Source organism: Vipera ursinii, assembly GCF_947247035.1.
Source record: "Vipera ursinii genome assembly, chromosome: 14".
NCBI classification, from domain to species: Eukaryota; Metazoa; Chordata; class Lepidosauria; order Squamata; family Viperidae; genus Vipera; species Vipera ursinii.
The window spans coordinates 12,343,465-12,369,288 of record NC_139527.1 but is presented as its reverse complement, the minus strand read 5'-3'; the positions used below and the strand labels follow the sequence as shown (position 1 = coordinate 12,369,288).

General features: G+C 46.1%; 1 protein-coding gene across 2 annotated transcripts in view; it reads left to right on the top strand.

Annotated features, from left to right (window-relative positions):
- The window catches only part of CABIN1 (calcineurin binding protein 1), a 106,531-nt gene that overhangs the window by 49,749 nt on the left and 30,958 nt on the right, over nt 1-25,824 (top strand). For both annotated transcript variants that reach the window (XM_083373759.1, XM_083373758.1), the window contains exons 19-24: nt 14,403-14,564; nt 16,776-16,982; nt 18,585-18,730; nt 20,381-20,642; nt 20,719-20,979; nt 23,082-23,233. In XM_083373759.1, the coding sequence (XP_083229885.1) occupies nt 14,403-14,564; nt 16,776-16,982; nt 18,585-18,730; nt 20,381-20,642; nt 20,719-20,979; nt 23,082-23,233 (1,190 nt within the window). The remainder of the gene's footprint in view (nt 1-14,402; nt 14,565-16,775; nt 16,983-18,584; nt 18,731-20,380; nt 20,643-20,718; nt 20,980-23,081; nt 23,234-25,824) is intronic.

The window sequence follows — 25,824 nt, the reverse complement described above, 5'->3', positions numbered from 1 at the left end:
ACCAGGTTCAGAGTCTTGAACAGACCAAAATGCCCCGCAGCCGGGTTATCATGACACTGGCTGAGGACGAGTCCCCTGAGTGGCCCTCCTGGAACATAGAGCCGGTCACGATAATACAGGAGTCCATCCGTGACCGACCAAAGCGAATCTGGCCCCACCTCTTCCTTCCGCTGAGCCACCCACGCCTCCTGCTGCTGCGCCTCCCGGATCCGAGCCCGTATATCCACCGGCTCCCACACCGCAGCAAAAGACTCGACGGGGATCACTGTCCTGGGCGGAAGCTTGTCTTCCACTCGGGTGTACTCGGGCTTCCTGGACAGAGCATCCGCTCTCTGGTTGTGCCCGCTTGGTATGTACCGCACCCGGAAGTCAAACCTCGCAAAGAAGAGGGACCACCGGATCTGGCGTTGGTTCAAATTCCGAGCGGTCTGCAGGCTTTCCAGATTCTTGTGGTCCGTCCGGACCTCGATTTGATGCCGCGCCCCCTCCAGATGATGCCTCCAAGCCTCGAACGCCGCCTTGATGGCCAGCAGCTCCTTCTCCCAGATGGTATAGTTGCGCTCCGAGGGATTCAATTTCCGAGAGTGAAACGCGCAAGGGAAAAGGGTACCGTTGGGCGTCGCTGCCTGGAGTAACACGGCCCCAATGGCAATGTCGGAGGCGTCCGCCTCCACGACAAACGGCCGTTGCGGGTCAGGATGCTTCAAGATGGGCTCCTTCATGAAGGCGTCCTTCAAAGCTTGGAACGCCTGTTGTTCGGGGGCGTTCCACTGGAACCGAGTCTTCTTCTGCAGGAGCCGGGTGAGGGGGGCTGTCAAGGCAGCAAAGCCAGGGATGAATGTTCGATAGTAGTTGGCAAATCCAAGAAGTCGCTGAACATCCTTCACGCGACGCGGGGGTTGCCAACTCTGTAACGACTCAACTTTACTCGGTTCCATGGCGATGCCCTCAGGAGAAATGCGGTGACCCAAGAAATCGATGGTCACCTGGTAGAACTGGCACTTCTCCAACTTGGCAAACAGCCGATGTTTCCGGAGGCGCTGCAGGACCTGACGGAGATGCTGATGATGCGCTTCACGCGACGGGGAGTAAATCAGGATGTCGTCCAGGTAAATCACGACAAACTGGTCCAACAGATCTCGAAAGATGTCGTTCATAAAATGCTGAAACACAGCGGGGGCGTTGGTCAGGCCAAACGGCATCACCGTGTACTCGAAATGTCCATAGCGAGTACCAAACGCCGTCTTCCACTCATCACCCGGCCGAACCCTGACGAGGTTGTAAGCTCCACGCAGGTCCAGTTTCGTGAAGATCTTAGCCTCCCGGAGTCGGTCCAAGAGCTCGGGGATGAGGGGCAGCGGGTAGCGGTTACGCACCGTGATGGCGTTGAGTTTCCGGTAGTCACAGCAGAGCCGTAACTCACCCGACTTCTTTTTGACGAAGAGCACGGGCGCAGACACTGGCGAGGACGAGGGCCGGATGAAACCACGAGCCAAATTCTTTGTCAGGAAGTCCCGCAATGCAGCCAACTCGGGCTCCGACATGGAGTACAAACGCCCCACTGGGAGAGGCGCATCAGGGACTAGATCAATGGAACAGTCATAGGGCCTGTGCGGGGGTAATTGGTCCGCCTCTGACTCGCTGAACACATCAGCAAAGTCGGACAGTTCGGGAGGCAAGGAAACCCCTGAGGAACCCTCCACCTGGCCGGCACAGATATGGCGGGTGTGGTCCACGCACTGCAAACTTGGGAAGGTGACCAAGTTCTGAGACCAATAGATCTGTGGATCATGCGCCCGGAGCCACGCCAGTCCCAAGACCACGGGGAAGTGCAGATCCAAAGTGATGTAGAACTGAATGGCCTCCACATGGGAACTGATGGCCATACACACTGGTTGCGTGGCGGCCGTAATAGGCCCGGACAGGAGCACTCGACCATCAATAGTCTCCACTAGCATGGGCGGATCCACCGGACACTGGGGAACAGCCCATTTGGCCACGAAGGCCGAGTCCATAAAGTTAGTGGTAGCCCCAGAGTCAATTAAGGCATGGACCGGAATCCCCTCTGGCTTGCCAGGAAGGATCAGTCGTGCCTCCAAAATCAAATGCCGTGGAGGTTCACAGGCACCGTCGGAATGGCGTCGCTCGACGTGGTCGTTGTGAGTCGCCCGATCTATCACACCGTCTAGATCGGGCTCGGGTCGTTTCCCGACAGCAAAGTAGAGGACTTTCTCGGGGCAGGCTTGGTCACTGACGCCCGCTGACGCTTCTTTGGGCAAGAAGCAGCCAAATGTCCAGGGTCCCCACAGTAAAAACACAACCCCCCCGATCGTCGTCTGTCCATTTCCGTCACCGAGAGACGGGACCTGGCGGCACCCAGCTCCATTGGCTCCTCCCTCTGGACTGGGGGCTCACGCACAACAGGGGCGGCAGGGGTCTGTGGGGTGGCACAGCGACTCTTTCGCTGCTGCAGCCGGGCATCGATCCGCAGACAAAGATGGATCAGCCCATTCAGGTCTGAGGGAATGTCCACGCGGGCCAGCTCATCCAACATCTCCTCTGACAAGCCATCCTGGAAGGCATCCACGAGCGCAGCCTCATTCCAGGCGGAATCCTGGCTAAGCAGCCGGAAATCGCTGATATAGGCCTGTAGGGGGCGCTGACCCTGCCTCAAAGCTTTCAGACGTCGGGTGGCAGTCTGCGCCTTAATCGGGTCCTCGTACATGAGGCGCATATGGTCACAAAACCCCCCAAAGTTATCCAACAAAGGGCTAGGCTGTGCCAGCAGAGGCGTGCCCCAACGAGCTGCATCCCCCGACAGAAGGCTCAACACGAATCCCACCTTATCTCGGTCAGTGGGGAAATCAGCTGCTCTCACGCTGATAAAAAGCTGGCATTGTCCCAGGAAGGCAGGAAACAGTTCTGGATTGCCAGCAAATTTATCCGGCATAGCTATCTGACATTTCCTCCTGGGTGGGGGTGCAGCATGTACCTGAGCTTGCAGTTGAGCCACCTGAGCTGCCAGCAAAGTGAGTTGCTGGGTGAGCTGAGCATTCTCGGCAAGAAGCTGCTCCATCGTAGTAGTAAGGGGTGGGAGGCTGAAAGCAAACTGTTCTGAACCAGCCCTCTTCCGGCCTTGTAGTAAGGCAAACCCCTATTCAAACAGAAGAGACTGGAGAGCGTCCAAGGCTGAAAAGCGTCTGCCAAGATTTATTAGTCAATTAACAGAACAAGAAACAAAAACACTGGAACTTGAATCCTCAAGCGGAAGGGTTGCTTTCAGCAACCAGCCCCTCCCCAAACACTCCTTTTATTTAGAGTTCAGGGCGTGGTCTCCCTGTGCCTCCTCCCGAGGAGTCCCACAGCCTTTCTTTGTTTGTTCCTGCTCGACTGCCTCCTGCGTCGGGCGTCCTTGAACAGGGCCAGCTGTGGGTCATCATCCTCCGCACTATCGGGCTCACGCAGCTGAGAAGAGGTCCCCGGCTGAGGGCTCTGCAAAGCCTCCAAGCCATCATCAGCCGGTTCGTCTTCCACACCCTCCTCCTCCCCCTCATCTGAGTCATCCGATACATCTGAACCGGCTGCCGGACCCACCGGCTGGCCCTGAGTCATAACAGTTGGGCCATAGACTTGGACTACTGTGATATTGAATGGTTTGCCTTGGATTCGAACTGAGATCATTCTGTCATTTTGAGGATTGTATCCCAGTATTGCTTTTCCTACTCTTTTATTGACTATGAAGGCTACTCCATTTCTTCTGAGGGATTCTTGCCCGCAGTAGTATACCTGATGGTCATCTGAATTAAATTCACCCATTCCTGTCCATTTTAGTTCGCTGATACCTAAGATGTCGATGTTCAGTCTTGTCATCTCTTGTTTGACCACCTCCAGCTTTCCTTGATTCATGGATCTCACATTCCAGGTTCCTATGGAGAAAAAATCTTTACAGCATCGGACTTTCCTTTCACCACCAGACACATCCACAGCTGAGCGTCCTTTCGGCTTTGGCCCAGTCGCTTCATTCTTTCTGGCACTACTAGTACTAGCCCTCTGCTCTTCCCCAGTAGCATATTGGACGCCTTCCGACCTGAGGGGCTCATCTTCCAGCGTCATATCGTTTTGCCTTTTGGTACTGTCCATAGGGTTTTCATGGCAAAGATACTGGAGTGGGTTGCCATTTCCTTCTCCAGTGGATCACGTTTTGTCAGAACTCTCGGCTATGACCTGTCCGTCTTGGGTGGCCCTGCACGGCATAGCTCATAGCTTCATTGAATTACGCAAGCCCCTTCGCCACGACAAGGCAGTTATCCATGCAGGGGAAGCTGCTCATATCTCCCATGAATAAGTCCATAATTTATGGAAAAGCACCAAAAGAATGTGTTGTTAGATTTTCCCCATTCTTGTCAATTCACTATTCTGCTTCTTGTTACTCATTTTGAACAAAGAAGGAACAGATTAAAATTCCTTTTCATAAATTTTCATAATCCTTCGTATTCAGAAGAGAATATTATGTTGTTGTTAAGAATAATAATTAAGTAATAGTTTCCTTAATGGTTATATGTAATACAACATTAAAAAAACATTTGAAATATTACTTCACAAAGTTAATTAAATTGATATTTCTAGAACAATCAAAACAAGTATTGTAATGGTCTTGTTAAATTATCTGTAAAACCATATTTAAAAATAATTATGGGAGTCCCAAGTAATTATATTTATACTTGAGTATTCTCTTATAATAGCAACATATCGAATTCAGTAATTAAAGTAAGAAAAAGAAAATATCATTACAGGTTAATGAGGTCTACTCTTGTCTTGTCAATCTGAATATCTAAATTTTGCTTTCTCACATCAAAGCAAAGTTATGTCAAGAATGCATACTTTTGATATAAATCAAAAATATTTCTTTAGTTTATGTATTATTGTTGTATAAAACTAGTTTAGTGATTGGAGAAGGAAAAACCACCGAACCTCGCAGCGTGAGTTGGAGACGGGCCAATGTTATCTCCCCGCTTCCCACAATGGACTTAACACTTGGGGATTGGCTATCCCACATCAGGCGGTCGATCTATGGGGTGGGGTCCTGTTAGGGAATATTATAATCTACTGTGTTGCATGGGAAATCTCAGATCCTGTCTATTATGCCTGCTATCTCCTATTCTTAATAAAAGTTCCTGCTTGGAAGAAATTGTTTCCAAGAGTTCTGCTTTCTTCAGATGTGGGCATGAAGTAGCTCCTGACATTAGACAGGATCTGCAGTAATAGTCAACCTGGAAGGAAGACCTTTACCAGGGGACTTTGCAAAAGCTATGTCAGACACGGAGGCAGGGAAAAAGGAACCCACCACAAAGGGGGAGCCCTCCCTCCGGCCGGGACCCTGCCAGCTGTCGGGATCCGAGACGTCCTACTGCTCAGAAGAAGAAGTGGGAGATACGCACAGCCACAAACCTCAGTGGTCGATGGGCGTTGGGAAGAAAGACAAGTGGGAGAAGAGATCAAGGAAGGTGACCCTGAGATGTGGCAGCCACCAACCCGGATGGAAGCAAGAAATAGAGAGATCCCTTCACCTTAGCAAAGAGGAACGAGATCACACACAGCACTCGAATTGGATTGTAGAGAAAGCTATTGACCTGATGAGGAAAACACTCGGCACACTTGAGAATGAGAAACCTGAACCCTGCGGCCACCCCACTACCTTGGACCGCAGCCAGAGAGACACTGAGGGGGAATCGAAAGTTGAAGTCCTGGGGACGTTCACTGGACGCGGAATTCAGGAGGGAGTCGCAGCACTTGGGGTTCTTCCTAACCGAAGTCCTGAGCTACATGGAAGAGTACGGACAAGACATCTCCAGCGACAAAGCCTGGATCCGTATCGTGCAATCCACTCTGGATGGGGCGGCTGCAGCCTGGATGGTGAACCTGCACGATTCCAATGCCCCAGAGCTCCACAACTTCAACTACTTCATGTTCTCTCTGAGAAGGCGGTTCAAGGACCCCCTGGCTGACCGAAAAGCCTGCGAAAGAATCAAAACGGTGAGGCAGGGCAAACGCCCAGTGGCCGAATACACACAAGAATTCCGGGTCATCACCAACAAGCTGAATTGACCGGAAGACATCCTCCTTAGCCATTTCAAAGATGGTCTAAACTACGAACTGTATGTTGCTTGCCTGCCTAGAGGAGGCCCACGCCGACTTGGATGAATGGTATGTCCTAGCATAGGAAGCAGAAATCAATCTACTGAAGAGACATCTCTGAGGAAAACCATGGGGCCACTCACCTCCTGAGCTGTCGCGCAAACCAGCAAAACCGCTGGCCACGGCCAAGAAATCAACAGGCTGTTTCAAATGCGGGAGACGGGCATCGCGCCACAGAGTGCCGCTCAAAAGTCCCTCCATGCAACCCAGACCAATCACCAGCCAGAAAGTCGGGGAAGTCCCCAGCCAAACACAAGAACCCACCGTAGGGGCAATAGAGGCTGTAGAGTCCCCACCATCTGCCACATGTGGGCAGGGAACTTCAGCCTACACTGCAGGGGTGGCGGATACCTTGGACGACAACTCAAAAGGTGAACCCCTGGTAAGTGGACCCATTGTGCCCATCCTCAAGACAGTGACTGTATTAGCCCCCTTCATGCCCGAAGCTGTCAAAATAAAAGCCTTAATAGACTCTGGCTGCACCCGCTGCCTCATTAGCCTGAGGAGGCTGAAACAGCTGATCTCGTTTGGTCAGTTAGATGGGTCCATAGCAAGGGGAGGCGCCAGCTCCCCTAGCCACTTTACCAATCCATCTATCCCTGGGGGACCACAAAGAAGACATATTTGTAGTGACCCCAGGCATGGAGTTCCCGATGATCCTGGGGTTGGAGTGGCTAAAGAGATGGAACCCCTGGGTAAATTGGAGTACGGCAGAGCTCAATTTCCCAGAGGGGGATCGTGCGAACGTATCACCCCAAAGGGCCCCACCAATCCTAGGAGCGGAGAAAGTGTCAGTGGGAGAAGAGAAGGGGTTACCAGAAATACCGGACGAATACCGAGACCTTGCTGAAGTTGGAAATCTCAGATCCTGTCTGTTATACCTGCTATCACCTACTCTTAATAAAAGTTCCTGCTTGACATTTTGTCTACAGTGCGTAGTGTGGCTGAATGTGTGCAAGATCTGGATGAAAAAGTGGAGGATCTGACTCAAAAGAATGCCATATTAGAAGCAAAGGTATTGGAGAATGAAGATTTAAGAGACAAAATGGACAGAGAACTTTGTCTAGTTCAATATTACCAGATGCAATATGCTGTTAGAATCAGAGGTTTAAAAGAAAATGTTAAGGAAGATCTAAAGCAGCTGATTTCTGAAGCTCTGGAAGCAGTATTGGGTCAGCCAGCATCTGAAATAAAGGGAGGCATGGATAAAGTGTTCCGTGTTAATTTATGGATTGCTAGACAGAAAAAGTTACCTAGAGATGTGGTGGTATATTTTGCAAAGAGGGAAATTAGAGATGAAGTTATTCAAGCTGCCTATGATACTAAAGTTGTGATTGCTGACCAAGAAGTTTTGGTTTTAAAAGAAATTCCTCCAAAGATCTTAAGGAGAAGAAAAGATTATGCATTTCTTGTGCAGGAGCTCAAACAACGTTCAGATGGGAGATTCCAGTTGGATTGGTGGCGATGCATGAAGGCAAAAGGTACCGTCTGGTCACTGTGACACAGGCGCGGGATTTTTATAACAATGTTTTAAAAGCAACCCCACTACCACTTCTGGAAGCTGCAAAGGGATCTGGAGAAGGAAAACTTCAAGAGGCTGAAGCTGGACAGACAGAGGAGAATGGTGCTGGAGGAGATCAAGCTACAACTTCTTTGGCTGATCCTGGAGAGCAGAGGGTGACGCGTGCTGCTTTAAAACGAGCAAAAAAAATAAAAGAACAAGATCAGCAGAAGTCTATGGAACTTCCAAAACATACTTACAGCCAAGCAGTGGGAGGAGCACGGCCTAAAGGAGAGCCTATTAAAGATGTGCTCCAACAGCTTTGGGATGACATGCATGGCGACTAAATTTTTAACTTGGAACGTTAATGGACTAAATTGACCACAGAAGAGGAAGAAAGTTTTTCAATATTTAAAACAATTCAAGATAGATGTTATATGTTTGCAAGAAACGCATATTAGGGCTATGGACCAAAAGTATTTATTGAACTTAAGGTTGGGCACGCAATTTGTTGCTTCTGCAATGAATAAGAAAAATGGAGTGGTTGTTTATGTTAAAAGTGCCTTAACAGCGGACTTAATTGAAGCAGATAAGCATGGAAGATACGTTATGATAGAGTTGCTGTTAGAAGGTATAAAGACGCTTTTAGTTGGATTATATGCTCCTAATCAACAACAAGCTGATTTTTTTAGTTTACTTCACACAAAGCTTACTCAGTTGGATTATAAATCGTTCATTTTTATGGGGGACTGGAATGGTGTTTTGGATGTACAGATGGATAAGGCTGGTTCTTTTAAACACGTTCCAAGTCATGCTAGACTGCCTAAATCCTTTTTTGAAATGAAGGATGACTTGGAACTGCGAGATATTTGGCGTGAAATACATTTGCATGAAAAGGATTACACTTTTTTTTCTGACAGACATCAATCTTTTTCCAGGATCGATTTTATTTTGCTGACTAATGACTTTTTTCAAGGATTAAAAAGGTGAAGATATGTGCAAGAACTATTTCTGATCACAGCCCAGTCTGGCTAGAGATTAATAAGGAGAATAGAGATAGGCGCTTGTGGCGCGTAAATGAGAATTTGTTTAGAAATCAGAAAAATGTGGAAGAATGTAAACAGCGGATGAAGGATTTTTTTGAAATTAATATGAACAAAGACACTTCTATGGACATGGTTTGGGATGCTAGCAAGGCCTATATGAGAGGGGTGTTGATATATATGAACAATAAACATAGACGTATTTTGGAAGCCAGGAGGAAAGAATTGGAGAATGAAATTAAGGAAAAAGAAAAGGCTTTGATTTTGAATCCAGCGGATGTGAAGACTAAGGAGGTTATTAAGCTATTAAAAGGACAATTTGACAAATTAATGGCTGACCAAGTGGCAACCAATTTGCGGTTTGCCAGGTACAACACCTTTTGCAATGCTAATAAACCAGGTAGATGGTTAGCTTATAGACTGAGGAAAAAGCAAAGGGCTTCTAATATAGATAAAATTGAGCATAAGGGTAGGGTTGTGCTTCAGCAGGATCTTATTAAGGATGCTTTTGTGGATTTTTATTCTAAATTATATGCTAAGGAGAAGATTAATGAAAAAGACATTGATATATATTTGGAGAATGCTAGCATCCCGGTTCTTACGCAAGAACAAAAAGAGGGGATTAATCAATTGATAACAGAAGAAGAAATTCTTATAGCAATTAAGGAATTGAAGGTGGACAAAGCGCCAGGTACGGATGGTTTGACTGCGGCTTATTACAAAAATCTACAATTAGAGATGATAAAACCGTTAAAGGAACTGTTCCAGACAATTCAGAGGGGGGGGAAAGGTGCCTCCGTCTTGGAGAACTGCTTTTATTTCTTTGATTCCGAAGGAAGACCAAGATGCTACTCAGGCTAAAAATTATAGACCGATATCGCTTTTAAATACAGACTACAAGATATTTGCTAAGGTGTTGGCTAATAGATTGATGAGGGTTCTGCAACAGACGATTCATGGGGACCAAACGGGGTTTATTAGTGGTAGGCAAATGAAAAATAATGTGAGGCATATAGTTGATGTGTTAGAGTTTTTGGAAAGGAATAACCAGATCCCTGCGGCGCTAATTTTTTTAGATGCTGAAAAAGCTTTTGATCAATTGAATTGGCAATTTTTGATGAAAGTCTTGGATAAAATTAATTTTGGGGATAATTTTTTGCAACCAATTAGGGCATTATATCAAAAACAAACGGCCCGAATAATAGTTAATAATAGCCTGACAGAAGCATGTAATATTGAGAAGGGCACAAGGCAAGGGTGTCCGTTATCGCCCTTGTTATTTGTACTAACATTGGAGATATTGTTGGTTAAAATACGGAATTCGGAAAAAATTAAGGGTATACAAGTTAGAGATCAGGATTATAGACTGAGAGCGTTCGCAGACGATCTGGTTGTTACAGTGACCCAGCCGGAGAACTCTGTTGTGGACCTGATGGAGATAATAATACAATATGGGAAGGTTTCTGGATTTAAAGTTAATACACAAAAAACTAAAATTCTGGCCAAAAATATGACAGCTTCGCAAAAGGCTGTCTTAGAAGGATTAACTGGATTTGAGATTGTTAAAAGGGTTAAATATTTGGGGGTGCTTTTGTCGCCCTCTAATACAAAGTTATATAAAAATAACTATGAAAAATTATGGGGGAAAGTTCAAAAAGAAATGGAGAGTTGGGAAAAATTGCAATTGTCTTTGTTGGGGCGAATCGCAGCAGTGAAAATGAATGTCCTGCCTAAATTCCTATTTTTATTTCAAATGATACCGGTTCTTAAGAAAGATTCTAAATTGGAGGAATGGCAGCGAGGTATCAATAAATTTGTATGGGCAGGGAAAAGGCCACGAGTTAAACTAAAGATAATACAGGATACTCGTGAAAGAGGTGGTCTTAAAATGCCTAATTTTAAATTATATTATGAAGCTGCTGCTTTAGCAGGAATAAGTGATTGGATCAATTTGACACAAGAGAGATTATTAAATCTTGAGGGCCATGACTTGTTGTTTGGCTGGCATGCATATTTGTTGTATGATAAGAAGGTAGATAATGTTTTTAGAGTGCATATTTTAAGACAGGCATTGTTGAGGGTTTGGAAGAAGTACAGACATAAATTAGATTGTAAGATACCATTGTGGGCAATCCCAAAACACGCAATAGAAAATATACATGCTGGTTTCAAACATGATGTGACTACGTAAAAGGAGATTCTAAGCTTGGAAAGAAATGTCTGGTGTTTGAAACCATATAGTCTCTTGCAAGATGAGAAGATTGTTCAGACTTGGTTTCAATATATTCAGCTACGGGCCAGGTGGAAAGAAGATCAGAAAAATGGTTTTACAATGACTGATGAAAATCTGATAAAGCAAATCAGAAATCAGGGTCCAGCACATATTAAACGGATATATCTTGCCTTGATAGAAATTGACTCAGAAACAGAACTCGTTAAGGATTGTATGATTAAATGGGCCCAAAATATCCAAGAAGTTATTACAATGGACACATGGGAAAGGATTTGGGTGAGGAACGTAAAATTTACACAAGCTCAAAATTTAAGAGAAAATTTTTATAAAATGTTTTACAGATGGCATTTAGATCCTAAAAAGTTGGCAAGTATGTATCCGAACTATCAGCCTAAATGCTGGAGGTGTGGTGAAGAAGATGCAACATATTTTCATATATGGTGGACTTGTAAAAAGGTTAAGGCCTTTTGGATAAAAATTTGGTGGAACATGCAGAAGATTTTCAAGCAAAGGATAAAGTTTTGTCCGCAACTTTTTTTGTTGGGAATAATTACAGATGCTACGGTTGTGGACACTAAGCTGATGTTGAATTTAATTACGGCAGCAAGACTCTTAATAGGCCAATATTGGAAGAAGGAGGAACTGCCGACTGTAGAAGAATGGACTTTAAAGGTTTCTGACCTGGCAGAGATGACAAAGATCTCGGCTTATTTGAAAGATCACTCGCAAGAACGTTATGTTATGGAGTGGAGAAAATGGATTGAGTATATCCAGAACAAATATGGGACTAAGAAGTTTCATGTAGCATTTGAATAAGTCTTCCTTTCTTTTCTCCTCTTTTTTTCTCTTTTCCTTTTTTTATATATCTTATATTAATAGTGTTTGTAATTACCCTATATGAGCTAGAGAGAGATGGATTTCAGAGTTTATGGTTGTTAGTATATGAATGTTTACGATTGGGTTTTTTTTGTTTTTTATACCTTGTACTTAGCTCTGGGAAGTCAGAGGGGGGAGGGGTAGGGAGGGAGGGATAGGGGAGGGTTAGGGGGGATTGTTAAAGATAAAATGTATGATAAAACTTTTCAATAAAAGTTCCTGCTTTGAAGAAATTGTTTCCAAGAGTTCTGCTTTCTTAAGATGTGGGCTTAAAGTGGGTCCTGACAGCCAGTAAGTCTCAAATTTGTAAAGAGCATGAAATACAAAGGAGTATTACAAAGGAAGTGATTAAGTACTTGATTAGAAATATAGTAAAATAAAAGTCTGTTAATCTATTTACTGCTGGATCTGCTTATAGAGAAAGATGATACAATTCATAATCTACAAGGTTTATTCAACTTCAGGCTATCCCTGCGAGACAATTTGCTACTCTGCTGTCTGTCTCAGTACGAGTCTTTGCCCATCTATTTATTTATTTATTTTATTAAATTTATATGCCGCCCTTCTCCCTAAGGACTTTTGGGGCAGGTCCTTACACCGTCTCTTGGCCTGGGCTCAAGCCCTGTTTACCTGACTCCTCCCTTTCAAGGCCATTCCTGTGACCTCAGTAAACCAAGGGATACGTCAGGAGTATAAGAGCTGTTCCTGCTGTCACCTGGCAACCAGTCAGTGAGTTTGGCTACCCACCTGCTGTAGTGCCCCAGCTTCCGGAGACCCTCTGAAGCCTGGACGGACCCTTCTAATAGGCCTGACAGCCCTGTGGAGGTCTTGGGTCACAGTGGCAACTGGATTAGAAGTGATATAACCACAACCAACATCTACATGTGACTCCTCTGTATCCAGATCGCTGTTGCTCAGATGCAACAGTGAGGTCCAGTATGTGTTTTCCTGCATCTGTTGGGCCAGAGATTGATTAAGGGAAGCCCATGGAGACCATGAATTGCCTGTCTTTCCCTGAGGAGTTCCCTCACCAACTCTGAGAACAGATCAGAAAGGGAAACAGCTGGGCACTAGGACGGCTGCCCTTCCCCAGATGGACCTTACTACCTTGGACTTACAGAAAGACTTTGCACATTTGTCATGGTCGTTATCTTAAGTAGCTCAGGATACAGATACTTATGGAACCACCTTTTTCCAACTTATGTCTTTGCCCATAAGATCCAGGGTGATTGGCATGCTTGGATCCCACCTATCAAACAGTGTTATTTATAGGACTCAGAAGATGGGCCTTTTCCCTCACCATGCCTGCCCTCTGGAATAGGGCTCCTCCCAAGGTCCGTAGAGTCTGATCCTGCTGCCCTTTAAGAGGACTGGTGTGAGCTGGGTTTCCTGCTTGCCGTTTGCTGCTTGTTTGTCCTTGGCTGCCATGGAAAGGAGGGGGTGGGGGAGGTGGTATTTGAGTTGGGGAGGTGAGCTGGGGTGAGGTGTGAGAATTGGAGAGGAGGATCGCTCCCGATGGGTAGACTTCATCAAGGCCAACCGCCCTGGGCCTCCAGAGGTGCACACTGTCTGCTGAAGAGACTTTCTCATAACATCATGCTTGACGTTGATTGCCTGCAGGGGCTGGACTATGTGGGGAGGGCTGTGGGGGAGACTTTTGGTGGGTAACTTTCGCACGATTTTACTCAGATCTTGCCTTTCTTTCGCTGCTATCGGTTCATTCTTAGTAAAAGTATCTCTTCTCTAAATCATTGGAGTTGGGGGGTTTTCTTTCTTAGGACTTGAACGGAGGCAGACCTGACAATCTGGCTTTTCCAGCAGGTAGTGGGTAGGACACGGTGTGAATCTGCCACTTTAGTTTCTATTAACTGTTCTCATTTCTTCCTACCTGGCACAGCACCCTGTCAATACCAGTTGGAGTTGGCCACAGAGAAAGGAGGGGAACCACTACTAAATCTTGCCTCCTACTCCCAACAGCTAAAGCCAGCCAATACCTCTGCTCAGTGGTACTGAAAGCCACAGAGAGGTGAAGGTCCACAAGATGGACGCACTGCCACCATGCCATCTCTGCCACTGTTCAACAAGCACAACCAGTGCCGTCTTTGTACTGAACCATAGCTCGAAACCCAACTGAAGCAGGACTGGACGATCTGCTTCCTCTGGGGTCTTCAGGAGCTGCAACCTCTCCACACTCTCCACCACTCTCCCCTAGAAGCAGAAGTTGGAGTCTAGCAAGATCCCATCTTCTTAAGAAGGGGGCGCAGCATAGCCCCTTCAGGGCAGGGAGAGCCCCCTTCTGTAGAGAGTCAGACAGCCCTGCACGGTTCCCATTCCCTCTTCTGTTTTTTCCCCCAGAGCTTCTGCTGGCTGCCATTTCTTCCTTGTTAAAATTGTTCTCCTTTCCCCATCTTGGCCTTTGCTTCCCATTTGCACCACTCGCTGTGGCTATGTGCGCTGCATATTTGTTAAAGGCCACTTTCCTGAACACCCAAATGAGGTCTTTGCTTGCCCTTAGCTGTGCATTTCTTAACCTAAACTTTTGTTTCTGTTCTAGGTGCGGGTTCTGCAAAAAGAGCTTTTAGCCTCCACCTCTGAAGACACCCACCCTTATAAAGAGGAGCTGGAGACGGCCCTGGAGCAGTGTTTTTATTGCCTGTATGGCTTCCCAAGCAAAAAGAGCAAGGCCCGGTACTTGGAAGAGCATTCTGCCCAGCAGGTGAGGCTGCCTGGGGCTCAGGAGCAGAGAGGCCTCTTGGCCAGAGATCCCTCCAGCATTTATGACGCCGCCATGTGAAAAGCTTTTGTCTATCCTCTTTCTTTTCTCATTCTCGTGTGTGTGTGTGTGTGTGTGTGTGTGTGTGTGTGTGTGTGTGTGTGATTATTTTAACAATTCCATTTCTATATTGAACAGTGTGTTGTCTAGGTATACAATCACTAAACTAGTTTTATACAACAATAATACATAAACTAAAGAAATATTTTTGATTTATATCAAAAGTATGCATTCTTGACATAACTTTGCTTTGATGTGAGAAAGCAAAATTTAGATATTCAGATTGACAAGACAAGAGTAGACCTCATTAACCTGTAATGATATTTTCTTTTTCTTACTTTAATTACTGAATTCGATATGTTGCTATTATAAGAGAATACTCAAGTATAAATATAATTACTTGGGACTCCCATAATTATTTTTAAATATGGTTTTACAGATAATTTAACAAGACCATTACAATACTTGTTTTGATTGTTCTAGAAATATCAATTTAATTAACTTTGTGAAGTAATATTTCAAATGTTTTTTTAATGTTGTATTACATATAACCATTAAGGAAACTATTACTTAATTATTATTCTTAACAACAACATAATATTCCCATTCCTCTTATTGTGCCTGAGGAGGCAGTCTAATAAAGCCAACCAACCTGCCACCCTGTGCAGAGGCCGCTGCCTGCAAGGTGGCCGAGGAGGCCGCCAGACTTCAGGTGGACTTTGACTGACTGGTTTTCATTCAGCAGCTCAGGGCAGTTTCCTTCCTCTTCCTCTCAGTTGTGGAGGGCTATTCTCAGTGTCTGAGGAGAGCGGGGAGAGAGCCTCACACACAGCCTCTACTACTACCTTTACTACCCCTCTTATTGTTATCATTATTATGAGTATTATTTCTCTGTTGCTTTGCAATGTACTGTACACTGACAGTTTCTGCACCAAAAACAAATTCCTTGCATGTCTAATCACACTTGGCCAAATAAAGTATCCCATTTCTATTCCACCTCATCCTATCCTATTCTATTTGGAAAATGGTATGGACACGACCAGCAGCTGCCTTGCCTAAGGCCAAGCACAACCCATTGGCCACTGGAGGAAGATGGTGAAGGGCAGCTGGGTGCAGCATGGCTTGCAGAGGGCAGGGCAGGGTGTGTGTGTGTGTCTGGCCTTTTTGCTAGGGTGCTATTTACGGCATGGGGACTGAGGTGGTTGTGCTGGGACTGAAATAATACAAGTATTAAAATATAATAATCATCACATTCATAATAATCTTATCAAGATACAATCATATACTAAGAAATAGCAATCAAAATATTAAAAATAGTATTACCCACATTAACATTAGTTATATAACAATCCACATATTCTTATATTTCCAACTTTCTAACCTCTGTTTTTGTCAACTAACTATTGGTAAAATAAATCCTATGCCATGTACTGTAATATTCCGTTTCTTCTTTTTCTTTAATTTTTAATGTTAACCTATCCATTTCTGCACATTCCAGTATTTTTTTAATTATATTCTCTTCTGTAGGAGTTTCTTCACTTTTCCAAAATTGTGCATATACTATCCTAGCTGCTATTAAAATATGTAAAACTAAATAAGTATTGCCTTTATTGTAATTTCCTGGTAACATGCCCAATAAGAATATCTCTGGTTTTAAATCTCTACGTTGTTTTATCATTGCTTCCAACCATGCATGTATTTTATTTCCAACATTTAACAGATTTCCCTTTGTACATCTTTGCTAGTCTCACAGGTGAAAGGTGCTATCTTTCTGACAATGGTCATCCACAGGTTTCTAAGACACCTTCCTGATGTTCATCTTTTTTCCCCAAATTGTGTCTCAAAATGTAACCAAAAGGGTTTAATCACAAATAGTGAAAACAAACTCATGATATTGTCAGTAAAATTAACCTTAGAGCAGCTCTGTCTGTTCAGGACCGTGAAAGATTATCGCACAACTGTTCCTTAGAATCCTAGAAGGTAAGAAATCATACAGGTTATGAAATCCAACCCTGTCAACCTGGTACACAGTACAGGGATCCAAAGTGATCTCTTCTCAACAGATGCTGAAATGAATTGAGCAAGGAGGAGCCTCCTGGGTAATTCTCATTGCACACGTTGGTTTGATTTAAAATCTCTCTCATTCTTTCCAAGGTGGAATTGATCTGGGAAGATGCCCTGTTCATGTTTGAATATTTTAAGCCCAAGACCCTTCCTGAGTTTGACAGCTATAAAACCAGCACCGTCTCTGCTGACCTAGCCAACCTTCTGAAGAAGATGGCCACTATTGTCCCTCAAACAGACAAGCCTATGCTGAGATTGGAAGAAGTGTCAAGCTACATTGAAGGGACCTTGAGCAAGGTATGAATTATTTTGCTTCTGGGAATGCTTAATATGAGTCACAAGTACTTTATTTTCAGACTTCAGAAGAGATCTGGCTGGAGCTATTGGATGAGAACGAGGGGAAAGGTTGTGGTGCACACGGAAACAGCTCTCCTTTTCTTGCACTTAAGAAGGTCCTACAAGGAATGAGATTAAACTCTGATTGCTGCTGGTGCTGCTCTGCTAATGAAATCTCTGCAAGTCAACAGAGAAGCTCAGAGAGCACCAATTAAACCCTGAGCTCACAGATTCTGTTCTGTTGCGTCCAACTCAGTTTAAGCATCCCTGTAAGAAACCTGCATAAAAAGGTAAAGGTTCCCCCGCACATGCGTGCTAGTCGTTTCCAACTCTAGGGGCCGGTGCTCATCTCCGTTTCGAAGCCGAAGAGCCAGCGCTTGTCCGAGGACGTCTCCGTGGTCATGTGGTTGGCATGACTAGACGCCAAAGGTGCACGGAACGCTGTTACCTTCCCACCATAGTGGTCCCTATTTTTCTACTTGCATTTTTACGTGCTTTCGAACTGCTAGGTTGGCAGAAGCTGGGACGAGTAACAGGCGCTCACTCTACGTGGCACTCGGGATTCGACCCACCAAACTGCCAACCATCTGATCGACAAGCTCAGTGTCCTAACCCACTGAGCCACCGCATCCCTTAAGAAACCTGTATAGTCCCTGCTTTAAGAAAGCCACCATTAAGTCCCATTATCCATTTGATTTTACAACTTCTGAGATTCAATTAGAATCCAGTTTCCAACATCTGTTATCTGTTATCCCCTGTCCTGCATTCTGACTTTCTTTTGTGAGATGGAGTTTAAGGTGTTTGAAGTATGTTAACTTATATCATCTCAGCTACCTTTTCTCACGACTAAACATATCCAGCTCATTGAATTTCTTTCAGTTTTCTATCATCAGATAGTTGTCATTACTGTTCTTTGTACATATTTCAATTTCATAGAATTACAGGATGTAAAAACTGGAAAGGACCTTGATTAAATTCAATCCCTTGCCCAAGAAAAATATCCACTATTACATTATCCCTGGCATTCAACTTCTATTTAAGGGTCCTCCATCACCCAAGGAAGTCTGTTCCATTGTTGAACATGTCTTACCATTAGAATGTTCTTCCTGATGTTCAGTCAAAATCTGCCTCCTTGTAATTTAGCTCCCTTGTTTGGTCATCTGTTTATTCTTTGCAACCACTTTCAACAAATTGATTCAGAGTGGTTGAGATCACTTTAGTGCCTCACCTGATGGCCTCTCAGAAACTAGCTAAAACAGCTTTTCTGGAGACCATTTTGGGAATGCCAAATGTTGTCTTGGATTTAGTATGATTTTACTGGGGTAAACTGCCAGTGGAGATTATACGAGCATATAAAAACAGAAATGTCCACTGATGCGCTGGAGGTGTCAGCCCATCCTTAGACAACAGTTGCCTGTTGCTTTCTCTTCTTTTGGCCCTTTCTGGACCTCCAGATGGCCAGGAACCTAGGAGGTGGTCCGGACAGCCCTCCCCACCGAGCCAGAAGCTGCCCCGATCCCTGAACCAAAGACGGGTGCCTGATGTGTTTCTCTTTGTTGCCAGGTGCCTGCCCTCCCGGAAGGCGCTGATTTCTCTCCTCCAGTGGTGACTGAGCTGTACTACCTCCTGGCTGACTACCACTTCAAGAATAAGGAACAGTCCAAGGCCATCAAATTCTACATGCACGACATCTGCATCTGCCCAAACAGGTCAGGCTGGCCGGCTGCTCAGACAGGAGCCTCTGCCCAGTTGCTTCCTTTGACCCTGCCCACCAGCTGTGTTCCACGGGCACCAGGGCCTCCAGGAAATGGCTGCTGCTGCTGCAGATGTTGTCGATCCTGGCAGGAGCAGCAGCAGCTTCTCTCCTGAGCAAAGCCCTTCAGTGGGAAGTGGGTGATGGCGATGCCGCAGGAGGGAACGAGGGCCACCTCCCCCCCTCCACCGTGGAGAGAGGCATCTCTTCTTTGATCTGTTCTGCCCTTGTAAAGGGAGCAGCATGAAAATGCCTGATGTGAGCACAGGTCGAAACATGGATGGATGTCTACTCTGTTATTTTTACATCCGTTACATGGTTTTGATATTTGTTAACAGTACGTGTTTGTATTCATTGAATTGCAGCCTTCCAAAATCAATCCCATTGCTATATTTTGACATTGAAACCATGAAAGATTTTCATGGTTCACAAGATTCTTAGAGCCAACAGAGGATATTAAATTCATAAAAGAATAGGGAATGAGCCAGGGAGGACATCCAGGTAGGACTCCGGGGTCTGGGACTGCAGCCTTGGGACATTCTTTCAGCTGCCTGAAAATGCTCTCAGAGCAGCTTCTAACTAGAAATTATACCAGATGCTTTAATTTGGATCCTGAATTGAGCATAAGGTTGGGTGTAAATTGCCCCTTTCAGCTCTTTAATTCTGCACAATATGTTTTTGTTTATAAAATTAATTAGTACTTCACTGGATCTCCTTTCATTTTTAACTTCACAACAACAATCTTCTCAGGTTGATTGGACACTGAAACAAAACAGTTTATATTCCCTTTGCTGATTGAGAGCTTAGAATAGGCTTTAGTTTAGATTCCCAAAGGACTTAGTTCTCGTAGGAAAATGAATTGTTATTAGTGTGGCATTAGAGACATAGATTTAAGCACTATCATAACTTGAGGCTTGGGAATGGAGGACATGGCAGCTAAAAAGGATTTGGACAGCAAACAGCTGGTGAAGATGGGCTACAGGCTTTAATGTAGGACCAGGAAGGGCTGGCAAAACTGTTACATTGGGCAGAGTTTGCACCACTGAAGAGAATTGTTTGGCTCTGTCTGAAGACAAAAAGAGTAGTAACAATACCATAGGACAATTGCAAACCAGCATGGAGGGCACATACAGAGTTGCAGGCGCTCAGGTCTTCTGCTAGAGGAAAGGTAGTAGGCAACAGTTGCTAGCCAGACTGAAGAGAGAACTGCCATTAATGTGTGACAGCCCCCCCCCCCAAACTTAACCTCTAACATAAGGTTTAAAAAATAGACTGGTGCGCACACACATTAAGCTTGTATCAAAATCCGGACACCTATATACATGGTTAGGATTGCTATGGAAGGTCAGGCAATTAGCCAACTAATTGTATGTTGCATTTACAAAGCTTAGCTGGAAAAGCAGCTACTATAGAAGCTGGAATAAACCCCCAAACACCCTTTGATTCCTCTCTTTGGGTCAAGGTCCCTGAGTCTGTATGCCCAACCTCTGGCAGTTCCCTTGAGCAGACCCTGGTGAGAAGCCAGGTGCCCTGGGGGACCTCAATGCTTGCCCTGCTGGGTTCTTGCGTGCGCAGAGTGGGACTGTGGCAGTGTGTTCTCTTTCAGGTTTGACTCGTGGGCAGGGATGGCTCTCGCCCGGGCCAGCCGCATTCAGGATAAGCTGAACTCCAATGAACTGAAGAGCGACAGCCTCATCTGGAAGCACTCCAGCCCAGTGCTGAGTTGCTTCAAACGAGCCCTCGAGATTGATGGCTCCAACCTCTCGCTCTGGATAGAGTATGGCACCATTTCCTATGCTCTGCACTCGTTTGCCTCCCGGCAGCTGAAGCAGTGGAAAGCGGAGCTGCCCTCGGAGGTGGTGCAGCAGGTGGGCACCAGTGTCACAGCGCGAAGGGCTCACCGCCCTGCTCATGAGCCGCTGCTGAGCCGGCTTCCTCTTTCAGATGGAAGAGCGGCGCAACAGCATGTTGGAAACAGCCCAGCACTGCTTCACTTCGGCGTCCCACTGCGAGGGTGACGGAGACGAAGAAGAATGGCTGATCCACTACATGCTGGGGAAGATTGCAGAAAAGCAGAAGCAGCCCCCGGGATTCTACCTCTTTCACTACAAGCAGGCGGGTCACTTCCTGCATGAAGAGGCAGCCCGGTACCCCAAGAAGATCCATTATCATAACCCCCCAGAGCTTGCCATGGAGGCCCTGGAGGTAAGGCAAGGCCCAGACCCTCCAGTCGTGCTGCCAACCCCCGGGTGACCCATAGGTAGCAGCTGGGCCAATGCCACCTTTGCATAAAGGTGGCCCGTGGTTCAGGTGAAGTCCAGCTGCTCTTCCACTTTGGCCTTCAGTTGATGAGGGCCTTGCAAGTTGCATCAGCCTGATGGAGGAGGCTGGCCGAGCTTGAGCCTCCTTTCCCCTGGGGGCTACAGCAGACAAGGGGTTTGACGTCTGTCCTGGACTGTGTCATCTTCAAAAAATGATGAAACTTGGGATTTTGAGAAAGGTTGCATTCCTGTGCATCTCCCCAATCTGGTTCCTACTTCCAGCCCCTTCTAGTCCTAACTGGGGGTGAGGGAGGTGCAAGAGAAGCCTGTCTGCCATTCCTCTAATTTAACCTCGAGCCCCTTTGGCTGGATGATTCCACTTTTTAAATATATAATTCAATGCAGCAGACATAGCCGACACTCCTTCCTTCTACTTTGGTCACCACCACCACCACCCAGTTTGGCTGAACGAGAACGATTGGCCGAATGTCACCCAGCCGCCTTTCCTGCCAAAGGAGAAGATGGAATCTTGTTTGGCAGGTGCACCCCAGCACCAGACGCTAGAAGGGCCCCCAAAGAAAGTGAACTGGGTGGGACGTGGCAACTTTGGGGAAAAGGTGCAGGTGCTGCTCTCAAAATCAGCTGACTAATGTAATACAAGTATTCCTCACATAACAACCATTTATTCAGTGGTCATTTAAAGTTATTGCAGTGCTGAATGGTACATACACCTAGGCCTGAAGTTGTAGCAGACACACACCCCGGGTCATGTGATCAAAACGTGGTTGCTTGGCAGGCCACCCATACTACAACCCTGGGGCACTTCAATTCCTCCCACCCCCTATCTTCCCCCCCTTCATCTCAACCCTTTCAGCCATCCTCTGGGACAGGGCATGGGTGGCCCAGTGGTTAGAATGCAGCACTGCAGGCTACTTCTGCTGACTGTCGGCTGCCTACAGTTTGATTCTCAGGGGCTCAAGGTTGACTCAGCCTCCCATCATTCTGAAGTCAGTAAAATGAGGACCCAGATTGTTGGGGGCAACAGGCTGACTCTATAAATGGCTTAGAGAGGCTGCAAAGCACTGTGAAGCGGTATATAAGTCTAAGGGCTATTGCTATGGGGCTGAAGGAGAGGCCTGTGGCTTCAGTGGTCTCGGCCAGCCACACCATCCTTGGGCCTGTTTCAGTCCCAGCACAACCACCTCAGTCCCCATGCCGTAAATAGCACCCTAGCAAAAAGGCCAGACACACACACACACCCTGCCCTGCCCTCTGCAAGCCATGCTGCACCCAGCTGCCCTTCACCATCTTCCTCCAGTGGCCAATGGGTTGTGCTTGGCCTTAGGCAAGGCAGCTGCTGGTCGTGTCCATACCATTTTCCAAATAGAATAGGATAGGATGAGGTGGAATAGAAATGGGATACTTTATTTGGCCAAGTGTGATTAGACATGCAAGGAATTTGTTTTTGGTGCAGAAACTGTCAGTGTACAGTACATTGCAAAGCAACAGAGAAATAATACTCATAATAATGATAACAATAAGAGGGGTAGTAAAGGTAGTAGTAGAGGCTGTGTGTGAGGCTCTCTCCCCGCTCTCCTCAGACACTGAGAATAGCCCTCCACAACTGAGAGGAAGAGGAAGGAAACTGCCCTGAGCTGCTGAATGAAAACCAGTCAGTCAAAGTCCACCTGAAGTCTGGCGGCCTCCTCGGCCACCTTGCAGGCAGCGGCCTCTGCACAGGGTGGCAGGTTGGTTGGCTTTATTAGACTGCCTCCTCAGGCACAATAAGAGGAATGGGAACACTCAACTGCCATACTGGGCACCACAAAAGACACGAAAGGCCTCCTTGTCCAGTGACCTGAAGGGCTTCAGCCGCCCCGAGAGGTGCAGCATGGTCCTGCCAGTTGGACACTGCCAAGAAAGCGGACTCCAGACCCCTTTAAGACGGACCTGGCTTGCTTTGCTTTTCATTCTCTCTCTGGTATGGATTTTGTAAGATGACCAGATTCAAAGAAGCTTTTGCCACAGTGAGTTTCTTTCTGGTAGGTCTACTTTCGGCTCCACGCATCAATTCTAAAACTGGTGGGAAGACCTGACTCGGGAGCAGATGCTGAGCTGCTGGTGACTTTTATGAAGGAGGCAGCCGAGGGGCCCTTTGCCAGGGGAGAGGAAAAACACACCCCCAAGCTCTCTGAAAAGTGAGTCCCTTCTGTTGCCGGCTTCAACCCACGGGGAGGGAGATGGGCAGAGTTTGCTGGGGCAGGGGGTGGGGAAGCAAACCTTAGAAGGCGTATTACAGCATTTGGCATTCTGACATTTTGAATTGCCCAGTTTATACCTTCTGTCTGAAGTGTTAGCCCTGAAGGGGAGAGATGGACGATAAATGAAAAGCCTTGCTGAAATCTTCCTAGGCCTCTGGACAGCCAGCTAGACATAAGAAGGACCATCCTCTGTTTCACTAGAAGCCTCTCGGGACTTTGGTTTGCAGAGCCGCCAGCTGGGCACCTCCAAGAGACACAGTCTTCCCCACCCTCCGGGGTCCCAGAATGAGGATCCAGGCAGCGTGCCCAAGGCAGGGAATCCTGGCAGGGAAGGGCGGAGGGCCCACCTAGTTCCCCCCTCAAGGGCTGGGGCCCAGTCTTGAGACGGGTGTGGGACAGGGCTGGGAGAGCAGGAGTGGCTGCTTCTCCAGCTGTAAAAATCATGGCCGTGAGTGAGTGAGTGAGTGAGTGAGTGAGTGAGTGAGTGAGTGAGTGTGTGTGTGTGTGTGTGTGTGAGTGAGTGTTAAGGTGTGGCTCATCACCCTTGAAGCCAGGCGGGGTCAGGGATGGGATTGGGACTCCATGAAAATTCCTCACTGACAACAACAGGACACACTTGCTCTGAATGCTGGGGACCCTCACTAAGGGCTAAGCAGACATTCTGGCTGTCCCTGCAAATAATTTTATTCCCACAAAGATCAAAAAAATTCAAAAGCAACATTCCTCTTTTTTCACATTTTAAGATTTATTTCGAGCAGAAGATTGGTTTTGCTCTCCCACCCAGTTGTCACCAGGTAACACAAGCCTGTCCAGGAGTTTTACACAAGCCTTGTGCTTGTTGGATTGTCCTCTGCACAGCTGGGCAAACGGGTGCTAAGCAGCAGCTGCCATCCTTATGCCCCTTTTCCAGTCTGGGTAAGTCAGGGTTTAGGTGATCCAGAAGCTGGCAGAGTTTTGCAACTTTTATCAATGGCAGTGACCGATCAGCGTTCCAGAACAATCACCTCAGAGGTGCCTACAGTTTTGGTGCCAGATCTCAACCACGTAGGAAGACAGAAATGTTCCTTTACGTTCTTTTCAGACCACATTAAAATGTGCGGTAGTATTCCTTGAGAGGAAGGCCTGGAGGAATGTTGTCCATAGGGTCGCGATGGGTCGGACACGACTTCGCAGCTAACAACAACAACAACAACATTCCTTGAGAATTTAGAATTGGAAAATATCGAAATAACTTGCATAAAAACAAAAGTGGAATAATTTATAACTGCAGAGGAAAGGCTCCAAAAGTAACTCAGCAGAACATAAATTATTTATCACCAAAATAAACCAGATTGATTGTAATAAATCAGTCTAAAAATAACTGATGTAATTTTCAACATGATTTATTAGGGCTGCAGCGTTTCAATACAGGTAGTCCTTGACTTACAACCATTCGTTTGGTGACCATTTGAAGTTATAACAGCACTGAAAAAAGTGACTTATGTCCACTTTTCACACTTACGACCGTTGCAGCATCCCCAGGGTCACGTGATCAAAATTTAGGTGTTTGGCAACTGGTGTGTATTTATGAGGGTTGCAGTGTTTCAGGTTTACATGACCTTCTGACAAATTCAGTGGGGAACCCAGATTGACTTAACAAACCATGTCAGGGAATTGCGTAGCTGGTGTCCAAATGAAGTCATAGACGCTGACATGAACTTGTAGTTTTATATAAATAACTGTATTTACATCAAACAAAATAGTCAGGCAAACAGCATAGTTAGGTAAATCAACACAGCAGGAACATCATGAAGTAAATTACAGAGCCCCCACAGGAAAAAAGGTGTGTGTGTGGGGGGGGCGGAAATTCCCTTTCTACACACATAGCAACCAATCACAGCACAGAGTGCCTCACACAGGAGCCAGCAATCTACAACCAATTAACCACAACTGTGGTCTGGCTCATTGCACAACACCACTGCATCAGCTATTAAATTTAAATATCTTAAACCTAGTTACTAACTTAACAACTGCAGTGATTCACTTAACAATTGTGGCAAGAAAGGTCATAAAATGGAGCAAAATTCACTTAACTGTCTTGCTTAGCAACAGATATTTTAGACTCAACTGTGGTCGTAAGTTGAGGACTTCCTATGTTTTGATTCCTGAAAAGTGCATTGAGTTACAAGTATGTAGCATTTTTCCACAGGAGCCTCCTATGCAGACCTCCTGCATAAGAAGGGAAGGTCAGGGAGCATCTGCAAGTGTAGCTGCCGGCATCTGTCACAACGCAGTGTAGTGCATGCGGCTGCACCACCACAATTCTTAAATGACTGGAATCTGGGCCTGAATATGAGAGTTTTCAAAAAATGCCAAAATGATGATATGTTAGTTAGAAGGGCAACAAATCCTGAAAAAGCTGCCAGTCCAGGTCTTTGGTTGAGGGAAAGAAAGAAGTAGCTGCCTGCAGTGCATTAACTGCCAGGTGGGGAGGGGGCTGTAAACATTTGGGTGCATTCCCTTGGCAGAAGCCAGAAAGTGGGCATGGG